Source organism: Oncorhynchus tshawytscha, linkage group LG11, assembly GCF_018296145.1.
Source record: "Oncorhynchus tshawytscha isolate Ot180627B linkage group LG11, Otsh_v2.0, whole genome shotgun sequence".
NCBI classification, from domain to species: domain Eukaryota; kingdom Metazoa; phylum Chordata; class Actinopteri; order Salmoniformes; family Salmonidae; genus Oncorhynchus; species Oncorhynchus tshawytscha.
The window spans coordinates 35,256,556-35,277,270 of NC_056439.1; the positions used below are offsets into that span (position 1 = coordinate 35,256,556).

At 42.1% G+C, this 20,715-nt stretch overlaps 1 protein-coding gene across 1 annotated transcript; it reads right to left on the minus strand.

Annotated features, from left to right (window-relative positions):
- Nucleotides 1–5,834: 5,834 nt before the first annotated feature.
- spint1a (serine peptidase inhibitor, Kunitz type 1 a) lies at nt 5,835–18,755 on the minus strand. Its single transcript, XM_024437476.2, has 11 exons — nt 18,619–18,755; nt 17,832–18,299; nt 15,612–15,769; nt 15,239–15,380; nt 12,175–12,345; nt 12,051–12,092; nt 10,037–10,165; nt 9,557–9,607; nt 9,236–9,406; nt 7,127–7,186; nt 5,835–6,788 (listed from the first exon to the last, which is right to left on the minus strand). The coding sequence occupies exons 2-11, from the start codon at nt 18,238–18,240 to the stop codon at nt 6,601–6,603; spliced, it is 1,521 nt and encodes a 506-aa protein (XP_024293244.1). The 5' UTR covers nt 18,241–18,299; nt 18,619–18,755; the 3' UTR covers nt 5,835–6,600.
- Nucleotides 18,756–20,715: the final 1,960 nt, after the last annotated feature.

Below are 20,715 nucleotides of genomic sequence, written 5' to 3' on the forward strand. Positions count from 1 at the left end.
CTAATTAAAGTTTGCTTTAAAACAGCAGGCCAATTCTGATTTTTAGTTCACTAATCAGTATTTTGACCAATCAGATTAGCTCTAAAACAAAGATCTGATTGGTCAAAAGACCAATAAGTGTGGGGGGGAATCAGAAATGTGCTGTTTGTCTGGTTTATACTGCCTCAAATACTGTCTTTATTTGCCTCAAAGGGTGAATGAATAATATCTCTGAATTTTTTCTTTACTGAAATAAATTAGTCATTTTTCAGGTCATCACTGGGCACTGGAAAAATGTCCCAAATTCAAGTTTCTGCCAACCCCCCTTATTCAAATAAACACGAGCAAACATTTAAACTCAGCCCTTATCAGCCCATTGTAAAATGACAAGCTTTAGAGCAAATTCAAAATCTTTCTTCCTCTCAATTGTGTGGATTACACCCGAGGGCCTAGTCAGCCAACATGACAAGTTTATAAACCGCTATCACACACCGTCACAGTCTTACAATCTATTGATGAGGGTCTCCGGCCACTACACTGTCAAAGGTCCCTACAAAGAATGGCAGACAGATAACTGGAGTGAATTAATTGAAGGAACTGTTCACTTGGGGCAAGTAATAAAGGTAGACTACTATGCTCTGTATTCCCCTCAGAAGTCCCATTTAACTATCAATGGCAGTCACCTCACGTGTCAGAGTTTCTTCTATTGATAAACATCACAGAGGCTGCTGCTGAGCTAACCTTCATGATGATGACTGAGGATGGCCGGTCCTAAAATGGACATCTTGCCAGCAGGGACTGTATTACATGGATAATTATGGGGGAAATGGTTTGGGATGCTCTGGATTGACATGTATGACGGCAACTTGGCACAGCCATTGAATAGGAGTAGGACAACATTCCACAGGCCACAATCAACAGCCTGATCAACTCTATCCGAAAGAGATGTGTCATGCTGCATGAGGCAATATCAGAATTCTATGTTTTGCAGTGAAGTGTCAAAGAGTAATTTTATTCCATTGTGGCTGAGCAGTAGTCAATGTAAAGTCAATATTTCCATCTGCTGGTAATGGTTGGGTAATGCATGGGAATAACAATATGCTGTAATGCAGGGCTCTCCAACCCTGTACTTGGAGAGCTACCCTCCTGTAGGCTTTTGGTCCAAACCCAGTTGTAATTTACCAGATTCAGCTTATCAACCAGCTAATTATTAGTGTGCTAGATTAGAGTTGAAATGAAAACCTACAGGACGATAGCTCTCCAGGAACAGGGTTGGAGAGCACTGCGAGCAGGGTTGCAGAGGGAGGGTATACAGTGGGCATCATATATATTTACCCCCCCCCCTTGGATTTCTTCACATTTTATTGTTACAAAGTGGGATTAAAATGGATTTCCCATTTTTTCATCTACACAAAATACTCTGTCAAAGTGGAATTTTTTGAGGAACATTTCTTACAAAATAATAAAACATGAAACATTAATACCTAGATTTTAAAAGTATTTGTCCCCCTGAGTCAAAACATGTTAGAACTACCTTTGGAAGAAATTACAGCTGTGAGGCTTCCTGGATTAGTCTATAAGAGCTTTGTACACCATGATTGTGCAATATTTCTTCAAGCTCTGTCAAGGTGTTGGGTGTCCTAGCTAGATAGCAAATGTCAAGTCTTGACATAAAAAAAAATCTAACTGTAATTCAGCAACTCTGGAACATTCACTGCCTTCTTGGTGAGCAACTTTAGTGTAGATTTGGCCTTGTGTTGTAGGTTATTGTTCTGCTGAATGGTGAATTCCTTTCCCAGTGTCTGGTGTAAAGCAGACTGAAGCAGGTTTTCCTCTAGGATTTTGCCTGTGCTTAGCTCCATCCTGTTTATTTTTATCCTGAAAAACTCCCGTCTTTGCAGATGTCCAGCATACCCATAATACAATGCAGCCACCACCATGCTTGAAAAGGCAGTTACTCACTGAGGTGTTGTGTTGGATTTGTCCCAAACAGAAGGCTTTGCATTTAGGCCAAAAAGTGTATTCCTTTGCGGTATAACTTTAGTGCCTTGTTGCATACAGGATTCATGTTGTGGAATATTTTTACTCTGTCATTTAGGTCATTACTGTGGAGTAACTGCAATGATGTTGATCCAACCTCAGTTTTCTCCCTTCACAGCCATTGAGCTCTGTAGCTGTTTTAAAATCGAGTGGCTTATTTGCCCTTTCCTTCCGTTCTGCTAGCTAACGTTCAATCACTGGAAAATAAATGGGACGAACTGAAAGCACGTATATCCGAACCAAAGGGACATTAAAAACTGTAATATCTTATGTTTCACCGAGTCATGGCTGAACGACGACATTAAGAAAATACAGATGTCGGGTTATACACTATATCGGCAGGACAGAACAGCAGCCTCTGGTAAGACACGGGCGGGGGGGCGATTCATAGTTGTAAACAATAGCTGGTGCACGATATCGAAGGAAGTCTCAAGGTTTTGCTCGCCTGAGGTAGAGCATCTCATGATAAGCTGTAGACCACACTATATACCACACTAGTTTTCATCTGTATTTTTCATAGCTGTCTACATAGCACCACAGACCGAGGCTTGCACTAAAACCACACTCAATGAGTTGTATTCCTCCATAAGCAAACAGGAAAACGCTCATCCAGAGGCAGCGCTCCTTGTGGCCGGGGACTTTAATGCAGGGAAACTTAAATCAGTTTTACCTAATTTCTATCAGCATGTTAAATGTGCAACCAGGGGAAAAAAAACTCTAGACCAACTTTACTCCACACACAGCTCTCCCTCGCCCTCCATTTGGCAAATCTGACCATAATTCTATCCTCCTGATTCCTGCGTGCAAGCTAAAATTAAAGCAGAAAGCACCAGTGACTCGGTCTATGAAAAAAGTGGTCAGATGAAGCAGATGCTGAACCACAGGACTTTTTTGCTAGCACAGGAATTCATCCGATGACATTGAGGAGCACACCACATCAGTCACTGGCTTTATCAATAAGTGCATCGAGGACGTCGTCCCTACAGTGACTGTACGTACATTCCCCAACCAGAAGCCATGGATTACAGGCAACATTCGCACTGAGCTAAAGGGTAGAGCAGCCACGTTCAAAAAGCGTGACTCAAACCCGGAAGACTATAAGAAATCCTGCTATGCCCTCCGACGAACCGTCAAACAGGAAAAGCGTTAATACAGGACTAAGATCGAATCGTACTACACCGGCTCCAATGCTAGTCAGTTGTGGCAGGGTTTGCAAACTATTACAGACTACAAAAGTGAAGTACAGCTGAGAGCTCCCCAGTGACATCAGCCTACCAGACGAGGTAAATAACCTCTATGCTCGCTTCGAGGCAAGTAACACTGAAACATGCATGAGAGCATCAGCTGTTCCGGATGACTGTGTGATCACGCTCTCCGCAGCCTGTGAGTAAGACCTTTAAATAGGTCAACATTCACAAGGCCACAGGGCCAGATGGATTACCAGGATGTGTACTCCGAGCATGCGCTAACCAACTGGCAAGTGTCTTCACTGACATTTTCAAACTCTCCCTGTCTGAGTCTGTAATACCAACATATTTCAAGCAGACCACCATAGTCCCTGTACCCAAGAACGCAAAGGCAACCTGCCTAAATTACTACAGACCCGTAGCACTCACGTCCGTAGCCATGAAGTGCTTTGAAAGGCTGGTAATGGCTCACATCAACACCATTATCCCAGAAACCCTAGACCCACTCCAATTTGCATACCGCCCAAACAGATTCACAGATGATGCAATCTCTATTACACTCCACACTGCCCCTTCCCACCTGGACAAAAGGAACACCTATGTGAGAATGCTGTTCATTGACTACAGCTCAGCGTTCAACACCATAGTACCCTCAAAGCTCATCACTGAGCTAAGGACCCTGGGACTAAACACCTCCCTCTGCAACTGGATCCTGGACTTCCTGACGGTCCGCCCCCAGGTGGTAAGGGTAGGTAACACCACCTCCGCCATGCTGATCCTCAACACGGGGGCCCCTCAGGGGTGCGTGCTCAGTCCCCTCCTGTACTCCCTGTTCACCCACGACTGCATGGCCAGGCACGACTCCAACACCATCATTAAGTTTGCTGATGATACAACAGTGGTAGACCTGATCACCGACAACGACGAGACAGCCTATAGGGAGGAGGTCAGAGACCTGGCCGGGTGATGCCCGAATAACAACCTATCCCTCAATGTAACCAAGACTAAGGAGATAATTGTGGACTACAGGAAAGGAGCACCGAGCACGTCCCCGTTCTCATTGACGGGGCTGTAGTGGAGCAGGTTGAGAGCTTCAAATTCCTTGGTGTCCACATCAACAACAAACTAGATTGGTCCAAACACACCAAAACAGTCGTGAAGAGGGCACGACAAAGCCTATTCCCCCTCAGGAAACTAAAAAGATTTGGCATGGGTCCTGAGATCCTCAAAAGGTTCTACAGCTGCAACATCGAGAGCATCCTGACTGGTTGCATCACTGCCTGGTGTGTCAATTGCTCGGCCTCCGACTGCAAGGCACTTCAGAGGGTAGTGTGTACGGCCCAGTACATCACTGGTGCAAAGCTGCCTGCAATCCAGGACCTCTACACCAGGCGGTATCAGAGGAAGGCCCTAAAAATTGTCAAAGACCCCAGTTATAGACTATTCTCTCAAATATGCATGGCAAGCGGTACCAGAGTGCCAAGTCTTGGGCAAAAAGGCTTCTCAACAGTTTCTACCCCCAAGCCATAAGACCCCCCCAACCCCTCTTTTACACTGCTGCTACTCTGTTTATCTTATATGCATAGTCACTTTAACTATACATTCATGTACATCCTACCTCAATTGGTCCGACCAACCAGTGCTCCCGCACATTGGCTAACCGGGCTATCTGCATTGTGTCCCACCACCCCCTTTTTACGCTTCTGCTACTCTCTGTTCATCATATACTGTATGCACAGTCACTTTAACGATACCTACATGTACATACTACCTCAATAAGCCTGACAAACAGGTGTCTGTATATAGCCTTGCTACTCTTTTTTCAAATGTCTTTCTACTGTTTTATTTATTTACTTACCTACACACACCTTTTTTTGGCACCATTGGTTAGAGCCTGTAAGTAAGCATTTCACTGAAAGGTTTACACCTGTTGTATTCGGTGCACGTGACAAATAAACTTTGATTTGGGTTGCATCACTGCCTGTATGGCAACTGCTTGGCCTCCAACTGCAAGGCAAATCAAATTGTATTAGTCACATGCGCCGAATACAACTGGTGTAGACCTTACAGTGAAATGCTTACTTATGAGCCCCTAACCGACAGAGGGTAGTGCGTAAGGCCCAGTACATCACCGGGGCCAACCTTCCTGCCATCCAGGACCTCTATACCAGGCGTTGTCAGAGGAAGGCCCTAAAAATTGTCAAGGACTCCAGCCACCGTAGTCAGACTTTTCTCTCTGCTACCGCATGGCAAGCGGTACCGGAGCACCAAGTCTAGGTCCAAGAGGCATGTCTAAACAGTTCTACCCCCAAGCCATAAGACTCCTGAACAGCTAATCAAATGGCTACCCCCCCCCACTTACACTGCTGCTACTCTCTGTCATCTATACATAGCCACTTTAAAAACTCTACCTACATGTACATCATTACCTCAATTACCTTGACACCAGTGCCCCTGCACATTAACATTGACTCTGTACCGGTACCCCCTGTATATAGCCCCGCTATTGTTATTTACTGCGGCTCTTTAATTATTTGTTATTACTGGTATTTTCTTAAAACTGCATTGTTGGTTAAGGGCTTGTAAGTAAGCATTTCACTGTTAGGTCTACACCTGTTGTATTCGTGATTTGATTCTGGTAACAGCATTTTATTTAGGATTTGAGCACTACTGGTAAAAGAGAGAACTGCATACAAAAGTGTTAATGAAAAAGTTGAGTATATAAAGAGTATATTTTCCTATAACATGTGACCACCATGATTAGGCACAAACTCACTGTTTTCCCCTCTTCCATTTCTTTCTGAAATATCAGTTTTAATAATCACAAAATAAACTATAAAAGTAAAATAACTTTCTCTAACTTCTACCAGTTAAGACAAAGGGTGTCAATAATGTACAATATATTTCCAGCAACACATCTTTTTTAAATGCCTGAAATATGATAAAACACGATAAGAAGAATAACAAATCAATAGTTAGTTAGCAATATTGGAATGTTTTCATCTCCCACACTATTCCAACAGTTTACATGAAGTCAGATTTGTGGATTTAATTGTAGGACCGTTATACCCTGAGTGCAGGATTGCTGACCAACAATCTAAATTCTGACAGGTTACTGCAAGGAAGACAAAAAGGCAAGTGTAGTTTTGAATAATTGCTGCCACTTTTGCTTTCCTGAGTGAAGTCAAACTCTAATAAAAATTCTTAGGCCTATATTACAACAACAAGGTAAAGGTCTTATCAAACAAACAGGACTATATTTGGGGAAAATAAAACATACTGGTACACAAAAAGGGTTTCACATAAAAGGTTCACATAAAATCAAATATTGATCTGAATTCATGCAATGCTGATAGCTTGCACCTAGGCAGCTTCCGGGGGCAGAGGTTAGGGGTCAGATGGGCTTGGTGGTGGTGTTGTAGACCAGGCGCTCCGTGTCCTCCCTGGTGTAGACCTGGGAGCCGTTGACGGGTACCCGCTGGCGCTGAGTCTGCTCCTTCTTGCCCTTCATGAAGCAGTAACACAGAACTACCAGCAGTATTATGATGGCCAGGCCAAGCAGTGCAGCTATCACTATGATTCCTGAGAGAGGATGGGCATGAGAGAGACACACACAGAGAGACACACACACACCAGTAAGTCAATAACTATATGAAAGGATCCTGCATGTGTGGGGAAGCAAAAACGGGACAGACCAACAATCAATCATGTGCAACATTCACAGTGTTTGAGTAAAGTGAGGAGAATGTGCAGGGAAAAACACATCACAAGATCTTTGTGACCAGCTTTGACCCCCAAGGCCCTTAAACTTGACGGGGTGCAATAATTGGTTTTAAAAAGGATTATTGTCAGGGTGTCTTTTCCATGGAGTCCTGACGGGCCAAAGGCTCCATCTTGCAGAATAAAGAAGAGCTAATTACCTACATGGCCTTCAGTGTCCTGGTATTCATATCGGTTCGTTATTTCAAAGATGTCCTTTTCTGAACACATGGTAAGGAAAAGAGACAAGTCAGTTGTTACACAGCTACAGTATTGTTGATACACACAATGTAGTGGTGCTGACATAGAGTATGTTCCTATCACTGAAACATTTCATTATTATGATCTCAAAGGGTAATATAACAGTTAGGGATGCACAATATATCAGTAAGCATATCGGAATCAGACAATATTAGCTAAAAATGCCAACATCGGCTCTATGTATAGTTTGCCGATATGCAAAACCGATGTCAAAGCTCACATGCATACCTGTATAATGTAGGTAGATGACGTAATGACGCATTCCTAACCTAGCCCACAATGTCTGCTGTGTGGATGTATTTTAAAGTTTCAAAGGAAGATGACAAAAAAGGCCAAATGCAACGTTTGTGCTGCTATTATTTTCTGAGGGGAGAAAGTGCATCACCCCCAGACATTCAGCGACTATTTAGAACAAAAGCAGAAAAAAACAAAGCACACTTTTCCAACAACGAAACAAGTTCAAGTCGATCACTCATTTGAATGAGTAAGAAAATTTCTGCGAGACAACTCAAAGGCGAAATCCATTAACGCCAAGATAATGGAATTCATTGCCCATGACAATAAACCGATCTCTGTGGTGGATGTTGGCTTTCGTCGACTGGTCGAGCACCTCGAGCTCCGGTACACACTAGCAAGTAGGCGCCATTCTACAGATGTTGCCCTACCGGTGTTACACAGTATTGTTGAAACGCACATCCATGAGCTACTTGCTATGGGCCGCTATTAGCTTCACGATTGACATTTGGACCAGCGACGTCAGCCCCATGAGCATGCTGAGTCTGACAGCACAGTGGGTCGACAAGGATTTTGTACTGAGAAAAGCCGTATTGCATGCTCAAGAAGGTGCTGGTTCTCATACTGCTGCTGCTGCTATTTCAATGGCATTTGAGAACATGTTTGAAATACCCAAGAACAAAGTACACGCTGTGCTACGTGATGATGCACGTAACATGACAAAGGCTTTGGAAGAATGCGGAGTCGCCAGTTTGCCATGCATGGCACACACGCTGCAACTGGCTGTAAACAAAGGTGTTTTGGCCCAACGCAGCATATCTGACACAGTGGCAACAGGTAGGAAGATAGTGGGTCATTTTAAACACTCACAGCTCACATACAACCGCCAGCAAGCAATACAGGGGCAGCTTGGAGTGAAAACGAAAAGGCTTAAGCAAGATGTTTCCACCAGATGGAACAGTACTTTTTACATGGAGAGCCTGCTGGAACAAAAACGACTGCCGACTAGGAGTTACCTGCAACAATCAGTACAAACCAGTGGACTCTCATTGAAAACATGAATACACTGCTAGCGCCATTGGAACAACCGACTTGAGAGATAAGATCAAAAACTGCGTCTGCAGCAGACGTGATACCCTCTGTCATGGCATTGAAACGCCTGCTCAACAAAACTGCCGACACAGACCGTGGGGTTAAAACTTACAAAAGTACTCTACTAGAGGCTGTGAACAAGTGATTCGGTGGCATTCACTCTGAGCCTCTTTACTGTGTCACCACCATGCTCGATGCTAGGTACCAGGAGTGTTACTTCGATGCAGACAAGAAACAGGGTTTAGGTGAAATGTTACAGACACAGCTGGACAAGAGGGAAACGGACACCGTGACAGTGCGGACTGAGGAAGAGAGGCCACGGACAGACAGAGCTGAAACTTCATTGCTTGACATGTATAATGAAATCTTGGTTGAGAATGAAACGACTGAACAAATGATCAACGAAACAGCACAGCAAGGAAGTGAAAGAAATTGGTTTTGATTATGTTTTACTGGTAATGGGGACATACTGTACGTGGTCAGTGTGTGTGTGTTTCAACTATTTAACTGTACTAGAATGCCTAAAAGGCCGCACATTTTATATCGGTATCGTCTTTTTTGGCAAGGAAAATATTGGATATCGGTATCGGCTCAAAATTTCATATCGGTTTATCCCTAATAACAGTGCAACAATTTTGAAAATCAGTTGAAAGTGTTGTAATGGCTAAAGCATGAAAACCTACCTGTTACCAGTTTACAGGTACTCATACAAGCATCCTCAGTGTCAAATCTGTTCTCATTCCCGTAGCAGCCGCCATAGTTGAAACGGAAGCACTTCTGGTAGACAGGGTTGTAGTACCACTTGGTAAAACTCTCCCGACAGTTTCCTGTTTTGGGGTGCTCCGTGCAGCGAACTGTGGTTGAAAGAACATGTGTGTGAGAGATCAGCGTTCGTAAGGAGAGCCAGAGTAGGGGTAGGCACCATATGTAATCAGTTAACTCAACAACAAAATCCGAGATTGATCCTGTTATTGTGAACATGTCTCAAAACAGTAAAACTCAACCTTTCTGTTCATCCACAGGAATTTGCAGTAGAATCTGGAAGTTCTTATTCACTGATGAAAGGAAGAAAGCAAGAGTTAAAGGGTTACTTCTGGTTTTTGGCAATAAAGACATTTATCTACTTCCACAGTGTCAGATTAACTCATTGATACCATTTTTATGTCTCTGCATCCAGTATGAAGGATGTTAGAGGTAGTTTTGCTAGCCAATTCTAACTAACGTTAGCGTTAACGCTAGTTAGCAACTTCCGTCAAACAGTTCGCAGAGAATGGTATCCACAAGTTCATCGGACTCTGGGGAAGTAGATCAAGGGCTTCATTGCCAAAATACTGAAGTATCCCTTAAGCAACATCACATGACAACAACTGAGCACCCCAATAGTTTCACTTCATGACTGCACTTGTAATGTAAGGTCAGTGGTAAGGTAAGGCCAATGCAGTGTTGTATGTAAATTAGGGTTGGTTTGCATAGCCTGTACTTACAGTCCTCACAGTTCTCCTCATCTGAGCCGTCGCTGCACTGCTGCTCCTTGTCACACTCCAGGCCTCGGTCAAGGCAGCAGCCGTTGGTGCAGGAGAACTGGCCTGACCCACAGGGTACTCCACAGACCTCTAAAACACAACAACACACACAGGTGAACTGGGGACCTCACACACCTCTAAACATAATACACAGGTGAACAGGGGACCTCTCACACCTCTAAACATAATACACAGGTGAACTGGGGAAACCTCTAAGCATAATACACAGGTGAACAGGGGACCTCTCAAACCTCTAAACATAATACACAAGTGAACAGGGGACCTCTCACACCTCTAAACATAATACACAGGTGAACAGGGGACCTCTCAAACCTCTAAACATAATACACAAGTGAACAGGGGACCTCTCACACCTCTAAACATAATACACAGGTGAACTGGGGACCTCTCACACCTCTAAACATAATACACAAGTGAACAGGGGACCTCTCACACCTCTAAACATAATACACAGGTGAACTGGGGACCTCTCACACCTCTAAGCATAATACACAGGTGAACAGGGGACCTCTCAAACCTCTAAACATAATACACAGGTGAACTGGGGACCTCTCACACCTCTAAACATAATACACAGGTGAACAGGGACCTCTCACACCTCTAAACATAATACACAAGTGAACAGGGGACCTCTCAAACCTCTAAACATAATACACAGGTGAACTGGGGACCTCTCACACCTCTAAACATAATACACAGGTGAACTGGGGACCTCTCACACCTCTAAACATAATACACAGGTGAACAGGGGACCTCTCACACCTCTAAACATAATACACAAGTGAACAGGGGACCTCTCACACCTCTAAACATAATACACAGGTGAACTGGGGACCTCTCACACCTCTAAGCATAATACACAGGTGAACAGGGGACCTCTCAAACCTCTAAACATAATACACAGGTGAACTGGGGACCTCTCAACCTCTAAACATAATACACAGGTGAACAGGGGACCTCTCACACCTCTAAACATAATACACAAGTGAACAGGGGACCTCTCAAACCTCTAAACATAATACACAGGTGAACTGGGGACCTCTCACACCTCTAAACATAATACACAGGTGAACTGGGGACCTCTCACACCTCTAAACATAATACACAGGTGAACAGGGGACCTCTCACACCTCTAAACATAATACACAAGTGAACAGGGGACCTCTCAAACCTCTAAACATAATACACAGGTGAACTGGGGACCTCTCACACCTCTAAACATAATACACAGGTGAACAGGGGACCTCTCACACCTCTAAACATAATACACAGGTGAACAGGGGACCTCTCACACCTCTAAGCATAATACACAGGTGAACAGGGGACCTCTCACACCTCTAAACATAATACACAGGTGAACAGGGACCTCTCACACCTCTAAGCATAATACACAGGTGAACAGGGGACCTCTCACACCTCTAAACATAATACACAGGTGAACAGGGGACCTCTCACACCTCTAAACATAATACACAGGTGAACAGGGGACCTCTCACACCTCTAAACATAATACACAGGTGAACAGGGGACCTCTCAAACCTCTAAACATAATACACAGGTGAACAGGGGACCTCTCAACCTCTAAACATAATACACAGGTGAACAGGGGACCTCTCACACCTCTAAACATAATACACAGGTGAACAGGGGACCTCACACACCTCTAAACATAATACACAGGTGAACAGGGGACCTCACACAACAACACAGAGGTGAGCAGAAGAGGTGAGGTAAAAGTGACTTTTAGCCATAGATTCACCTTATAGGATACAGAAGTAATACAGGTAACTGATAAGTCTCAATAGATATGCATCAGTCAACAGATAGTTCAAATATACATATATTTGCCGTATGTCAATGACTGGGGGAGGCATAGCCAAAAAGCTGGAGCTTACAAGTACAGCTACTTTCTATAGTCATACACCTGAGGACAATAAATGTAAGTCAGTCTTACCTCTAGGGGCTGGAAGTGGTCCAGTTCTACCTCTGTGAATAACTACAAGAAAGGAAACACCAATCAACCAACCAATCTTCTCCAAAAACTGTTCTCAGAAAAACAAGAGGGGTCTGTATAGTACCTGACACACCATCACAGGCGTTGGCACACTCCTGGAGGGAGAGGTAGTTGTTAAGGTTCTCTCTGCAGCCCCCAAACAGGAAATCCTCACACCTCTCTGAGGCAGCATTGTAGTGCCAGCGGGGGAAGGATCCGCGACAGGGACCCACCTTCTTGGGGACCATGCAGTGATCTGAAGGATGAAGTATCAGAGAGTGGCAATTACATACAACTGGCGATTAGATATAACATTATGTAATAAAACAATACACACATGTCATGTGAATGTAATTTTATGTTGTGGTTCAGTGGTGGAAGCCCAGACAGAATCATGTGTAACACTTTTGCGGAAAAAACATTGCTTATAAACTGCTTATTACAGTGCTTTTAAACTGCTTACATAATCATTGCGTCAAACAGCTCATTACCTCATGTGCAATACTTAAAATTATTTTTACATTTTCTTATAAACATAACTCATAACATAGAAGTTAAACACACCTTCAAAAAGATAAAATAAATAAAATATTGACTGGCTCTCTAATATTTTACACAATTAAAAAAAAAAAAATTAAAACTGTGTAAAATATTAGAGAGCCAGTCAATATTTTATTTATTTTATCTTTAATTCTGCATTGTTGGAAAAGGACCCGTAAGTAAGCATTTCACCGTGACTCTACACCTGTTGTTTACAAAGCATGTCACAAATAAAATTGTATTTTTGATTGGACCTGATGTGTCAAATATAAAAAAGCTAAGTAACTTTCCCTAAAACCAGGCCTACTTCATCCACTGAAAATACATGTGGATGGTCTGGCTTGTGAACAGACATGTGGTAAACCCAAAGAAAGCAGACATAACTGTCAGAGGAAGTGGTTTCACTTGTGCAACGCAAAGCTGTACACCTCACGACAAGCTAGTTGATGCATCGGGACTACCCTGCATTACATTACCCAGCCATTATGTCATTACAACATGACTGGGTTAATTGAGACATTAAGAATAACATTAGGTACAGAACCATGTGTGTACCACAGTCAATGTAAAACGCTAATAGCCATTCACAGTACATATATGTTGCTGAGAGGGGGTTCATGTTGTCAGGGTATCTTTAATTGTGATTCTACTAGCATGTTCATTGTAATTCATCCAGCATTAACGCATGCAGCCATTTAGCTGTACGTGTTGTGTGACTCAGATCAGAGGTCACTATGCATTGGCCTTTCCACAGAGGAACATTCCCAACACCATTCAGTAGAGACTAGTTAATGGGTAACTGGATCAATGAATGGTTAATAGTCTCTGCTCAGTCTGTTAAGACTGAGAGACCAACATGCTCCAAATTGTATAACTGACTCAGAAATAACTTCAAAGTGTTTGAGTATCAAGAGTCTGTATTTAGAGTGCCATGACATTAAAGGAGTTTGCTTGAGTTTGTGAAACCCAAGCTGAAACCAGACAGACAGGTTAAGGGGGAGGGCAGGGTAGGGAGGAAAGAGGGAGCAGAGTGTGAGGGAGGGAAATCACCACAGCTTTCCTGACTTCCTGTGTCTGCTGATAGCCCAGGAAAAGTGTCTATCCATTCCATACACATTCATGTAACTGGGAATGGCAGAGAAAACCCTTCCATTGTCTGATTACTAAGTATTCCCTATTACCCTATAATGAACAGCCAGGCAGCACTGTTGATCTACCAAGTATCTACCAAGTGTGATAATGAGTTGTCATCCTGTTATGAACCAAAACGGTCATTCTTGGAGGACATATGGGTTTTTCAGTCACTCACAGCCATGGAGTAAACAGCTACTAGGAAAAGAAGAATACTAAGCTGTTGTCTCTGGCGATTGAGCCCACATATAGATGTACAAGCTGAGACAAATCTACTTATGAATGTGCTTTCTGAAATCTGGAAATGTTGATTTCGTTCTACGGGAATCAGAGGAGCTTGCCTGGACAGGTATTTTTGACAGTATTCTCATGCCATGTCACGTGGCATGAAAAGTAGATGAGTTGATTACAACAAGACTTGATATCATAATCAACTTAAACCAGTACAACCGATAAGAGTCATCAGCAAGCATTTGAAAGTCATAAAAATGAGTAATGAACTTAACATGCCACATACACTGAGTGCAGAAAACATTAGGAACACCTTCCTAATATTGAGTTGCCCCCCCTATTGCCCCCAGAGCAGCCTCAATTTGTTGGTGCATGAACTTTACAAGGTGTTGAAAGTATTCCACAAGGTTGTTGACTCCAATGCATCCCACAGTTGTGTAAAGTTGGCTGGATGTCTTTTGGGTGTTGGACCATTCTTGATATACACAGGAAACTGTTGTGAGTGAACAACCCAGGAGTGAAAAACGCAGTAGCATTGCAATTATTGACACACTCAAACCTGTGTGCCTGGCACCTACTACCATACCCTGTTCAAATGCACTTAAATATTTTGTCTTGCCCATTCACACTCAATGGCACACATACACAATCCACGTCTCAATTGACTCAAGGCTTAAAACTCCTTCTTTAACCCGTCTCCTCCCCTTCATCTACAGTACACTGATTGAAGTGGATTTAACAAGTGATATCAATAAGGGATCAAGCGTTCACCTGGATTCACCTGGTCAGTCTATGTCATTGAAAGAGTTCCTGATGTTTTGCACACTCAGTGTATACTTGTAATCGGGTATTTCTTTTTCACATAAAAATTCCAACTGCAGAGACAGTTCCCTCAGTTTAGAAGGAAAACATTTAAGTGATTTATATTCCTAACATCGCATTCACTTGCATTATGCGTTCAGTGACCAATATGGTCCGAAGGGCATCAGTCCTTCTCACCTCAATGTCAAAGTTTCTCATAGTATTTCCACATTGTCCCTACTCCAAACATGACAGATCACTCGGATGTAGACCACTTCAAAGATCATTGTCACTTTAGATTGATTTCATACACAGGCAACGAACTGTATATAAGTGCATTGAAATTCAATAAATACAGCATGTCCCTTCACCCTCAAAACAATTGTGTTAAACTGTGTAGCTAGGTGTGCTTTGCAGGTGTTTCACATATACTTTAGTATACTCACTCTCAGACTGCTCAGGGGTAAGCACAAGGACAGTGATCTGGGTTTGGTCGGACTGCCCACTGGAGTCTGTGACGGTCAGTTGGAACTTGTACACCCCAGACGCCAGGTTGGACACGATCACCTGGTCTTTAAATGTAGTTTTCTAGGAGACAAGGAAAGAAAATGTATCAATGTTTTCTTGTGGCAGAACATTGAAGATAGAGAAGCTTTAATTGTGATCCTCATCCTCTGGTGTTCCCAGGGTGACCTGTTCTTCTCATGTATTTTTACACAGTGAAAGAGCAATCACCATTAACTCTGATCAGGTAAATGCCCCAAACATCCCAATAAAGCTTGACCAGTGCTCCCTGATGCCCCAGTCATCATCGCCCACCTCAATGACAGCGGAGGTGTTCCCTGACACTAGGTGCCACTGGTACGTGACAATATCGTGGTCGTCCTTGCTCTCGTTGCCATTCAGAGTTAAACTTTCCTGGGGCTGCACCACTCTGTCCGGACCTCCATTGGCCTCTGGAGGATTGTCCACTTCACCTGGAAGTTGAATACAACCTTCATCACGTTCAATACAACATAATCATACTGAAAATACATGCAGCTTTAAGATATCCCGTTAGGTTAAAGATACACAGATCATATGGCTGGTTGAAATTTGAATAGGTAAACATTTTTTGAAGGGTTTTGAGTGTCAACACATTCACAACATAAGGCTCAGGAAATCAATTTGTTTGGTGGTGCTCATACCCAGTTGCTAACTACATCCTGTTGACATACATTATTCACTCAAGTCTGCAATCCATTACTTGACTCACAGCACAATACCAATCTCCCCTGTAAGAAGCTTTCTCAGCAGCAATGAGGTGAAAACTGAAACATCAGACTGTGACAAGGGGCCTTATAATGAGCCATAGAATAAGCCCTATATTGAGCCATGGCGTGTGTGGGTAATGCTCTTTTCTAAGCAGGTGGTTTCACCTCCTCTGGAGATAAAGGGCCTGTCTGTTGTGATTCAAACCACAGACAGTCCAAGTGTAGTGCATTGCTTTCTCTGCTCATAATAATGTAGCTAAATGGTATGTGTGTTCATGTTCCTTTAGTAAGCAGTTCAATGGAGACATGAAGTTCATTGGAGACATAATTAGTTAATTTGATGAGTGTCTATGTTGTGATGTGTGAGAGTGATACCTGGGTCTCCCGTTTCAACCTGGACTCAGGGGTAGACATAACATAGTAAATGTAAATCCGGGACACTCCGTATGGTATGTATTAATTTGTGGATGTCCATTATCCATTTCGTATGTTTTACGAATTACAATTTGTATGACGTGTTACGAATTGAAATTTGACCATTACAAATTGCAAAGACAATACCAAATATAACATATCATACTAATTTGAGTATCCCAGTTCCAATTCATCCCAAAGGTGTTTGATAGGGTTGAGGTCAGGGCTATGTGCAGGCCAGTCAAATTCTTCCACATCAATCCCAAAAAACTATTTCTGTTTTGACTTCACTTTGTGCACAGGAGCATTGTCATGCTGAAAAAGGAAAGGAAACTGTTGCCACAAAGTCAGAAGCACAGAATCATCTAGAATGTCCTTGAATGCTATAGCATTAAGATTTCCCTTCACTGAAAGTAAGGGGCCTAGCCTGAACCATGAAAAACAGCCCCAGACCATTATTCTTCCTCCACCAAACTTTACAATTGGCACTATGCAGTCGGGCAGGTAGCGTTCTCCTGGCATCCGCCAAACCCATCGCGTGAAGCGTGATTCATCACTCCAGAGAAAGTGTTTCCACTGCTCCAGAGTCCAATGGCGGAGAGCTTTACAAAACTCTAGCCGATGCTTGGCATTGTGATCTTAGGCTTGTGTGCGGCTGTTCGGCCATGGAAACCCATTTCATTAAGCTCCTTGACGAACAGTTATTGTGCTGATGTTGCTTAAAGAGGCAGTTTGGAACTCAGTAGTGAGTGTTGCAACCGAGGAAAGACGATTTTTACACACTACAGCACTCGGCAGTCCTGTTCAGTGAGCTTGTGTGGCCTAACACTTTGCGGCTAAGCCGTTGTTGCTCTTAGATGTTTCCACTTCACAATAACAACACTTACAGATGACCGGGGCAGCTCTAGCAGGGCAAAAAATTGAAGAACTGACTTGTTGGAAAGGTGGCATCTTATGACTGTGCCACGTTGAAAGTCACTGAGCTCTTCAGTATGGGCCATTCTACTGCCAATGTTCAAATGTTTGTCTATGGAGATTTAATGGCTGTGTGATCGATTTTATACACAGTGAACACCTGTGTGTGTACCTGAAGGCAGGCAGAAACATGTTGTCACAGGCTGCAACTGTGATAAAGACAGTTTAAACAGTGCAGTAAATGTATATGTAGCATTTGTGAAATGATGATGTGATATGAAGTAAAGCTTTAGGTTCCTTGAACCATATGCATTTGAGAATAGATTCACATTTATATGGAGTATTTGGCTGTTTTGGTTGCCAGAGCCAGTCTACCTCTGAAAATAGCATGTAAGGTCCTTGGACCTAAATGTAATGGTACATAGTGGGCAGTCTGAGACCAGTCTGCCTGTTTTACCTGGGAGGTTTTTTGTGGCCAGATCACTTTCATACACCACGTCTCTGATGTAGTTCAGGAATCCCTTCTTCCTGACAAATCGGCAGACGTACTGCTGCTTGTATAGACAGTCAAAGAGAAAGCATGACTTGATCATGCCCTCACCGGACCCATTCTCCATGAAAGCGACATTACACTTGGGATCTTTGCAGCACGAGCGTATACAGTCATTGGTGCTCTCAACCTTCGGTTTAATGATGAAAGTCGCACCGTATTTCACCGAGTCATCCGTGTCGAGAACGAAATCTTCTCTGCCCTTTTCGAAACTGTCCAAACACTGTTCCCCGAATGGCTGGGCCTCCGCGCGCACCAGGAAAACAATAAAGCACACCAAAGCGCCCAATAACAATCCAATTGGGAGAGTAGTCATTCTACAAAACAGTCCAGGAAAACTATTTCCCACAAATATAGGATAATCCAACAGATGACCTGAAAACAGAGCGATATATAGTCAACTTCAAATAACATATCATGGAATGCATTAACTAAATATACATTATCATTCAAATAAATAGTCGTAACATGATCTAAATAACATACAAAACACCATGCAGTCTATCTTTATACTATACACACACACACCAATCAATTGTATAGAAACGTTCAGGACTTTTGTATATCTCTGTTCCTCTGATTTCAAAGGTAAGAATTACGTCAAACATACAAATAAATAATCAAGATCCAACTCTTCTGTAACTTTATAGATTCATATTTGTTCAAAACAGCACTAGAAATTAACACGTGTCACCTGTAAATTCTGTATCTGTCGTCGATTATAAAGAAACAACCGAATATCTTTACAATTCACAGGTGTGTCACTCTCTCTCTCTTCGGGTACCTGTTACATACAGGAAGTGAAATCTACCCAAAGAGGTGACCGGAGGCGCAAAGCACATTGGCACTCCCATTTCGAGATGTGTCGGAGTAGAAGAAGACTTCACCAAACATAGGATTAATGAGTTGCTTGAATCTGTAGAGTAATGTATATTTCATTGGTTATCTAAATTTCCCAATTCGTTATTATTTATAGGAGAGGACTTTAACATTACTATAGATAATTCAACTGATAGATGGCCCCCAGGTAGGCCAACGAATCAGAATTTGGTTTAAATATTTTTTTTTATGGATAAATTTGATCTTACTGACATATGGAGAGAGAAGTTTCCAGCTGACAGATCATTCACTTGGAGTAATAAGACAGGTTCCAGACTGTGTCTGAGACTTTTTTGCCCCACTGTATGTGGGAGGCAACATCCAATATTTTTTCCAACAGATATTATCAAAAAATTATTCCAATAAGGCATGACATAAGATATAGATAGATACAACATCATGTTGAAACAGGTCACGTGTAGTTCTATTGTTGCTGTATGGACCAAAATAAATACATATTGTTCCTACTGATGAGTAAACAGGGGTAATCAAAGGTAAATTCTGAGAGTCAGGTCTCGACATGTTCCTGAATAATAAAGCAACACCTGAGGGAATGGTATCTAAAATGACTGCAAAATCTTTAGGTGTTACAGGGATCTTGTAAAGTGATAAGAATTCCTCATAGATAAGTAAAAGACCCTCTGCATTTACGAGTTGGCTCACCAATAGGATATTATTTTGGAACCAATATTCTACAATTTATTTTTTATATAATATCTCCTGATTATTCCAGATATAGGCTAATATCTGTGTGTAGAGAAATTATGCTTATAAATTAAGGACCATGACAAGAAAACCTGCCAATGAAAAGCAGAGAGTTTCACTGGAACTGTCAATATTATAATTGCAAACCAACATGAAGTTAAGGCCACCAAAAGTAGAGAGTACATGATGAAGAATACATTTCCACATAGAAGTGGGTGTTAGGAATTGTGTTATCCAATTGATCTCAATAGTATTATTAAAAGTAGAAAAGTCCAGAAAATTAAGCACACCATACTCATAAGTGTTCATTACAACAGTTTCCCTAATGTAATGGGTACAGTTTCTCAACAGAAAGTTGAAAAGCATCTGGTCTATCTCTTTGCTTATTTTACTGTCAAGATTAAAAAGATAGAGCAGTGTATGTTAGTTTAGAGATATCGTTAGAGATATGTTTGTTTCTTATGAAGCCAGACTGTGTTTCATCATTGATTGCATCCAGGACTTCTTTTTTTTATTTTTAAATTTAACCTTTAATTAACTAGGCAAGTAATTTAAGAACAAATTCTTATTTACAATGACGGCCTACCGGGGAACAGTGGGTTAACTGCCTTGTTCAGGGTCAGAACGACGGATTTGAGCTGAAAGCTGTTTTTCACTATTTCACTATGGCTTAAGTCATCAATCTAACAAAAGGGCAATATTTTATTGATGTAGTAGTGTGTGTGTGTGTGTCCCCCTAGAAAGCTATGACCTTTGGCTTTAACCTGGAATTGTTTATTTATGTCTGAGAGAAAAAAAACTGTTCAACCCATTATGATCTATTACACAATAAAAGTATGATAGAACATATGCAAATATGATAATATGATAAAAAATGTATGTATACAGCGGCAAGAAAAAGTATGTGAACCCTTTGGAATTACCTGGACTTCTGCATAAATTGGTCATAACATTTGATCTTCTCTTTATCTAAGTCACAACAATAGACAAACACAGTCTGCTTAAACTAATAATACACAAACAATTATAAGTGTTCATGTCTTTATTTAACACACCATGTAAACATTCACAGTGCAGGGTGGGAAAAGTATGTGAACCCTTGGTTTTAATAACTGGTTGACCCTCCTTTGGCAGCAATAACCTCAATCAAATGTTTTCTGTAGTTGCGGATCAGACCTGCACAACGGTCGGAGGAGGAATTTTGAAC